The 8531-nt window shown below is 34.0% G+C and overlaps 1 protein-coding gene across 3 annotated transcripts in view; it reads right to left on the bottom strand.

The window, feature by feature from the left end:
• Window positions 1–1717: 1717 nt before the first annotated feature.
• Window positions 1718–8531, bottom strand: part of LOC138708101 (tubulin polyglutamylase TTLL13-like) — a 54751-nt gene continuing 47937 nt past the window's right edge. For all 3 annotated transcript variants that reach the window (XM_069838291.1, XM_069838297.1, XM_069838303.1), the window contains 2 exons: window positions 8429–8515; window positions 1718–3086 (listed from right to left, as the gene is read on the bottom strand). In XM_069838291.1, the coding sequence (XP_069694392.1) occupies window positions 2881–3086; window positions 8429–8515 (293 nt within the window). In that variant the 3' untranslated portion in view covers window positions 1718–2880. The remainder of the gene's footprint in view (window positions 3087–8428; window positions 8516–8531) is intronic.

The following is an 8531-nucleotide window of genomic DNA, read 5'->3' as shown; positions in this document are numbered from 1 at the left end:
ATGTAGAAGTTGTTGCAGGTGTTACATTTGAGTTTGTATATGCCTGTGTGGTTGTATTTGTTTGTTTGTGTTGTTTGTGTGTTGAGATGTTTTTGTAGAGTGTTATTTGTTCTGTATGCGATGTTGTAGTTTAATTTCTTGAATGAGGTTGCAATTTTATGCGTGTTTTTGTTTTCGTATGTTAGTGTGATGTATTTTTTGTGTTCTTGTGTTCGTGTTGTATTCTTCTGTTTTTTTTTTTGTGGTTTTGTTTTGTCTTATGTATTATGTTGTCTATTACGTTAGGGTTGTATCCATTTTCTTGTGCCATGTATTTGATTGTGTTTAGCTCTTCGTTGTAATCTTGTTGGTTCATTGGTATGTTGAGTAGTCTGTGTACCATTGTTCGGAATGCAGCTTGTTTGTGTTGTGTGGGATGGTTGGATGTGTTGTGTATGTGTGTTGTTGTTGTTGTGGGTTAACAAGGTACGTTAAAATATTTAACACATGAAAGTTCTTACCATACATATTCCGAAGTGATACAGTGTTAGGGGATATGTACGTGAACGACCACAAATATTATCAGAAAATGCAGGCTCTAAATTTCTAAAAATTTCTAAGGAAATGAACTCACAATTGGACAAAAATTACAAGGTACCACAACAAGATTTATTAGAAATTAAATATCTGATAAAAGTATAAAGAAAGTTACTAATAGATTAATGTTTTTTTTAGAATTTAGTTTTTACTTTAAATTAAATTTTCCAAAATTTGAAAATTTTACACATATTATTTTATAACTCTACAACCATTAGAGATAGAATTCTGAAATTCTGTACACTGATTTAACATGCATTTATGCAAAAGGTAGACTATAATAATGCCCATTTCTTTGAAAATAGAAAAATTAGGTCACAAAACATTATGTAAATTTTAATATATTTGTATAGGACAAATAAAAAATCAATCGTATTAAAATAAACAACTCTATATGTCTGAGAGTATTCTACTTTTCAGAAATAACTGTTTATTACATGCAGGAAAAATATTAAAGATGTCAGAGAGACCATAATAATGTTATGGTTACCAAATGTTGTAACTGCAGAATATTTTTGTTTTTTTTTTTCTTTGATAAAATTGGTTTGAAAAATATTATTAGTAACTTTTTTATACTTTTATCAGATATTTAAGTTCTAATAAGTCTTGTTGTGGTATACCTTGTAATTTTTGTCCAATTTTGAGTTAATTTTCTTATAAAATTTTAGAAATCTACAGCCTGTATTTTCTGATAATATTTGTTGTCATTCACGCACATATACCCTTAAAAGTTGTGTAATCAAGATGTATAATTACTATTTACAATATGTACAAAGATGAGAGCAGAATTCACGATTATTTACGAACTTTGGGCTATACTTTTACCCTGTAATTATGTACATTAAAAAGTCAGAGATATTTTCTTGGATTTCTGTTGTTTATTATTTGTGAGAAAGGGAAAATCTGTCATTGGAAGATGTGAATTGGTAAAAATTACAATTGGATAGAAATACATTGGACGTAGTGTGATTGGGAAAAACTGCTTTAGGTAGAACGAATTGGGAAAAGTATCCGGAATCAGTGAAACCTGCATCAAACAATCATTGATAGTTCCATGTAAAACTGGTCTTTTAGAGGGATGGATGCTTAATAGGGGGAAGTTTTTTATACAAATAATGAGTTAAACTACTGTATGTATATAAAATAAAATAACTTGTAATGTATTGTTAATTATAAGAGTTGTGTACAGAAATTTATTACAATTTTGTAAGGAGTACATTTTTAATTCATTCTGATCAGTTTATTCTTTAGTACTTCATTTCCAAATAAAAACTAGCCTAATATTCAATTTGATTTAATTGTATTGTTTTAATATACTCAGAGACAACGTGGATAAGCATGATGGAAAATATACACCAAAGCTCAATTTTAAAATCAGTGTGAATGTCTTGTATTTTTTCCTGATGTTTCTGGGAATCCTAACAAGGAGCAAACATAATGAGATCTACTAATCCTCCAAAAAACTTGAGTTGCTCAGTTGTTTTGTGACATACCACTTTCGTGTATTATAATCCGAAAATAAATTATTTTGTTTCTTTATTAGCTGCTTTCATTTCGGACATCCTGCATATCCATTATCCGACATAGACATAGACAATTTTCAAATATGCATATTCTTCAACGGTGAAATCTTCTAGTTTGTAAACTATACTCTAACTCATCCAAATATATTCGTTACCTGTGAGGATACACTGACAAGACATGATATTATTGAGAGAGCTGAAGACGATGTAAATTTAAAATTCTTAAAATTGTGTCCCTTTAAAAATTACTTTAAGACTCACCATGCAATGAAATGTTATTTTATTGATGACCCAAACTATTACTTAAAAGAATTAATAAAGGGTTAATCTTTACTTCATACATATTAAAGCCAGAATAGGTTCAATAAATCTATCTACAAGTAGGTTGCAATCTGATATCTCAAGTGTTTCTTAATCACACCCTTGACAAATTCCCAAAAACCTGAGAACGATTATGATAAGAATTGAAAGTATATGAATCTTCAATTAAATGCTGATGAAACTATTTCTCCTATAAGCAGTACATCATGAGAAGCAGGTTAGGTAATCCACTTCGTATTCTGCAGATTCATTTTAAGTTATTTAAGAATATTAGAAATATTTCTCTCATTTTGAAAAGCATAAATATCAAAAAGCAACCCAATATAGAACAAAACATTTGTAACACTAGATAAATGACTAGAACGGTTGTTAGTCAAAAACCAACAAAGGCAAAGGCACAGAATAATGAAGTTAGGAAGATACTGGACATTGCCTGTTTCACAAGGTCCGTTTACACCATTCAGCTCCGACTCTCATTCTGAAACTGGCGTTGTTGTTCCCTCTTCTCCAGCTCCTGGAGTTTGTACGTGTTTGTAATAGACCGCGCCATGTGTGTTTTGGTGAACCGAACATCTTTGTCCTTGTTCACACCCTCTTCCAGCAAAATGGCGCGAGGAATGTGTGGGCGGATGAATATTGGTGCATTGTTGCATGTAATGCTCAGACCTGTTGACAATAAAAAGTGATGATTAACTTCAAAAATTTTTTCTTTTTGCATAAATATTTCAGAGACATTCCTACTGCTTTGAAAGCAATACCTCTTACAGTATTTCCTGTCTCACAAATATATCTGTGGAAGCGAATTTTGACTGTGATATGTTCATAATCTGCAAGTTTAAGGGGAGAGGATAGTATTTTTTTTAACTTTTTTCCTATTTGGTGTAAAATATTAATTTTTTATATGTTGTTGTTTTCTAATGCCAGGCATTTGACAATAAAGTCATTTGACCTCTTGCACTCCAATATTTTTCAAAGATATTGTCATGGTTAGCCACTGACGCACAGATTTTGAGATGTTCTGCATCCATTTCTTGATTTTAAATGGCAAGTTGTAGCCGATTTAAGTGAACACCATATTTTAATGTTTTGGTGGCTACTTCATTCACACACAACCCCCAGAATGTCTGGAGGACCACACCTGGTGTTGGTCGACGGGTCCATTGGACCTAGCTGGGAGATCTTGTTGATCACCAGCTTTCCCTCCTTAAGCCACTGGAGGACGATTTTAGTGCCATAGCAGGTCAGCACTAGGAACAGAAAAGTAGGAAGGGTAGGAAGGAAAGGGAAATGAACCCTAGGCCTCGAATGCTCTAATACTGTCGGGGTCGAAGAAAGTAAGAGTTCAGTCAGAGGACTGGATAGGAAAGGGTAAAGAGAGAATTAGGTATTGAATAGAGGAAAATTATACCAAATTCGGTCATTAACTCATCAAGCTGACCAGTGCTAATTGATGAGTAGCCCCTCCCTTTAGTTCAGCTTGTAAAATTATGCTTACTAACAGCTGCACCACGGGAAGGTAGGGATGGAACACTGGGTATTTGTCCAGGTTGGTTCCTTAAAGCCTTCAATGGGAAGGATTAATGGCTCTCCCCCCTGCATTCGACAAATACCGTTTTGCAACCATTTTTTGTATGTAGAGGGTTCATAGCTGTGGCAACTCAATCAAATAAAAATATTTTGAAAAAAAAAAATTATTTGGGGGCCCAAACTTGAAAAAATATACCCAATGCAGGATTGTACTAAAACCGATACATCTAAACTGTTTTTAAAAATAGATTCAAATAGTTTTTTGCAATGCATTTGCAAAAGCATATTCTACAAACTGTCTGTAACTGAATTTTGATATTAGTCCCTACCTTTGTAAAATAAAGAATTAAAATTTAATAACAATTTTCTGATTTCCTTTCTTGCAAACAAACAGACGTATTTTTTAAATGAAATCAATTAACAAAATTCTGTTACAGAGAAAAGTTTCCTAACAGTCTAAAGAATGTGTGTTCTAAATTTCATGCATGTATCTTTAATAGTTCAGAAATTATATCCATTTTTGTCTGGCAATGTAGCAAAAAAAAAATGAAGTTACTGGAAACCGATAAAAGCGGGCGTGTGATTTAAAATTCCATAGCGCAGGAAGTTTAAAAATGACGTCTCAACATCCGATAAGGGCACAAATACTCACAAAATGTTATGCAATGCATTCCACACATATCAAAGGGTATTTTAAAGAAGAAAAAAAATTTTTTTTTTTGAAAATTTAATTTACCGGAAACAACTATAAAAGTGGGCGAGTGATTTAAAATCCATAATGCAGGAAGTTTAAAAATGGCGACTCAATATCTGATAAGGGCACAAATACCCACAAAATGTTATGCTTGCATTCCATACATATCATAGGGTTTTTTAAAGATTTTTTATTTTGAAAATTTACTCATTTTTCACCAAAAAATACCATCCTCTCCCCTTAATTTAAGGGTTTTTTTAAAAAAGAACCAGAGTCCAAAAAATGCAAATATTAAGCAAGTGGTGAGCATATTGCCGTGCCCATCTACTGAGTTAATTATTAGCGGAAAAAACACCATAGTCCAATACAACACATTAAAAATATGAAGAAATGTGTAAAAGATATTTACCACATTTTCAGGAAGAGTAGGTAATGAAGACTAAGGAATACTATAGAGAATGAGTGTTTTGTTACAAATTTTTTTAAAGTGATTTCCATGTTTAAATGCAAACTTTTCTTTCACAGTTGACATGTCTGAATACAGACATTAGTTACGATTTACATATTTAAATAATGACTTTTTTTTCACGAAATACAGTAGCGATTTTGTTGTATTTCTTCATCATTTTACTATTGTCTGTGTTTATTATTCTACTTTGTGTTACCTGAAATTATTTATCTGGTCAAACAATAAGTTGTTGTTTTCTAATGCCAGGTGTTTGACAATAAAGTCATTTGACCTCTTGCACTCCAATATTTTTCAAAGATATTATCATGGTCAGCCACTGAAGCACAGATTTTGAGGTATTCCGAATCCATTTCTTGGTTTGAGTTGCACAATGGGCAGTTAGGGGACTGATATATTCCAATTCTATGCAAGTGTTTGGCCAAACAATCATGGCCTGTTGCCAATCTAAATGCAGCTACAGACGATTTTCGTGGTAAATCGGGAATTAACTGTGGATTTTGATGCAGAGAGTTCCATTTTTTCCCTTGGGATTGTGCTATCAAATTTTGTTTGTTGAAGTCTAAGTATGTAGATTTAATAAATCTTTTCACAGAGTAATACATAGATTCAGTAACAGGTCTGTAAGTAGCAGTGCTGCCCTTCTTTGCTAAAGCATCCGCATTCTCGTTTCCCAGGATCCCACAATGGGATGGTATCCATTGGAATACAATTCTTTTGTTGAGTGATATTAATTCAGAGAGCATTTTAGTTATTTCTGCTGTTTGAGATGGTGTGTGTTTAGAGACTATTGATAGAATAGCTGCTTTGGAGTCTGACAATATAACTGCATTCTTAAATTTATTGATGTGGCATAGAAGATTCCTGAGACTTTCACTTATTGCAATGATTTCTCCATCAAAACTTGTTATTCCATATCCAAGAGATCTATAAAGTGAGAAGAGACAGCACGTAACACCTGCACCGGCACCTTGTTCTCTGGAGATCAAGGATCCGTCGGTGTATAAATGAAGTCAATTTTGTGGAGGGTACCTAATATTAATTGTCTCTAAAGACAATTGTTTCGTTATTTCAGTGCTTACTTCTGATTTCAGTATTTCGCTCAAATAATATTAAAATGGATTTGAGGGAGGTGGGATATGATTATAGAGACTGGATTAATCTTGCTCAGGATAGAGACCAATTGCAGGCTTATGTGAGGGCGGACATAAGCAACAGTGAATCTCCGGGTTCCTTAAAAGTCATTCGTAAGTAAGGTCAAGTATTATTTTGTGACTTGGAACACTAACAGCAAGAAATCTTTCCTGAATTTGTTTTTCAACTTCTGTTAACACATAAACACTTCTCACATGAAACCTTTATAACTTCAGATGTAAATAACAAATTATTGAGACATTATATCTGGATGCGGTTTTCTGCCAAAGTTTTTATGGGAATTTTGTTGGATTGTTTTAATGAACTTTTTGGTTGCAGGTGTGAATTTTGGTGAAATCTGACAGTGAAGGAGATGTGAATACCTCAGGAAATGGCACAATGTGTATCCTGGTTTATCGAGACACGACCAGATACGCAGGTGCAACATCATGTCTGGACAAATATGGAAGAGAACTGCTGTCATGGTTATCAATCCGGGAGTGGCACTGAAAATTTATAGAGAATGGGAGTATGCTGCAGCAAAAGGGCAGTGGGCGATAAAGCACAAGTTTGGAGGACATTGAATGTGTGAAAGGTGCATTTGTCCCAGAAGGAATCCTTCCTCAGCGTCAATTCTAGCCAGCATGTTGATAGCAAATGCTGTGCGGCAAGGACGATCATCTGGCTGAAGAGCTTGCACTAGCTGAACTTTGTACGCGTATAGCCTCACATTCTTGTGAAGGGCTTTATGAACAGTCGAATGCGGCAAGTTAAATTCCTTGGTGGCATTGCGAACAGACTTACTAGGGCTTACTGATCGTGTCTAGATAAACCAGGATACACATTGTGCCATCTCCTGAGGTATCCACATCTTCACTGTCAGATTTCACCAAAATTCACAACTATTCTCATAAAAACTTCGACAGTTTCTGATTAAAACCGCATTCCGATATTGTGTCTCAATAATTTGTTATTTACATCTGAAGTTGTAAAGGTTTCATGTGGACTCCTTTTACATTAATTGCGTTATTTAAGCTTAGTGATTAAACAGGAATACATTAAACACAAGATACACATATAACTTCACGTTAAGTATAGTGTAAATATTCGTAATTTAAATATGAATTGTATTGATTAGGCTGGTTGAGTGGAAGAGAAGGCCTTACAGCCTTAACTCTGCCAGCGAAAATAAAACATTCTATTCTATTTCATTCTATTAAGTTCACTCTACATACACAATGCAATAACCTTGAAGGATATCAACATCAATGATGTTCTGTTAAGGGTGTAACGAAATTTTCTCACTCAGCATGATTAAAAGAAAAAGGCATTAATAATAAACATGACATGAAATATGAAAACATACACGAACATTCATTCCAATAGGAAAGTTCAATATCTTAAAAATAAATGTTATTTGTTTGTGCACCCATCTTCTGAAAAGTCAGTTTTTTTAAGAAAAATACAAATTATTTACTTACTTACTGGCTTTTAAGGAACCCGGAGGTTCATTGCCACCCTCACATAAGCCCGCCATTGGTCCCTATCCTGAGCAAGATTAATCCAGTCTCTACCATCATATCCCACCTCCCTCAAATCCATTTTAATATTATCTTCCCGTCTACGTCTCGGCCTCCCCAAAGGTCTTTTGCCCTCTGACCTCCCAATTAACACTCTATATGCGTTTCTGGATTCGCCCATACGTGCTACATGTCCTGCCCATCTCAAACGTCTGGATTTTATGGTCCTAATTATATCAGATGAAGTATACAATGCGTGAAGCTCTGTGTTGTGTAACTTTCTCCATTCTCCTGTAACTTCATCCCTCTTAGCCCCAAATATTTTCCTAAGAACCTTATTCTCAAGCACCCTTAATCCTTAATCTCTGTTCCTCTCTCAAAGTGAGAGTCCAAGTTTCACAACCATACAGAACAACTGGTAATGTAACTGTTTTATAAATTCTAACTTTCAGATTTTTTGACAGAAGACTAGATGACAAAAGCTTCTCAACCGAATAATAACAGGCATTTCCCATATTTATTCTGCGTTTAATTTCCTCCCGAGTGTCATTTATATTTGTTACTGTTGCTCCAAGATATTTGAACTTCTCCACCTCTTCAAAACATAAATTACAAAATTACTACTAAATACAAATTACTACTAAAAACAATATCATGCTTTACAAACCTGCTAGAGGCTGAAGTGGAATGGCACAGTTTATGCTTTGCAATCTTTCTGTAGATGTTGAAACTGTTGCTTCGTCATTCACATGTGCTGAAAGCAAAGAAAA

Source organism: Periplaneta americana, chromosome 1, assembly GCF_040183065.1.
Source record: "Periplaneta americana isolate PAMFEO1 chromosome 1, P.americana_PAMFEO1_priV1, whole genome shotgun sequence".
NCBI lineage: Eukaryota > Metazoa > Arthropoda > Insecta > Blattodea > Blattidae > Periplaneta > Periplaneta americana.
This window is presented reverse-complemented; position numbering and strand designations above follow the sequence as displayed.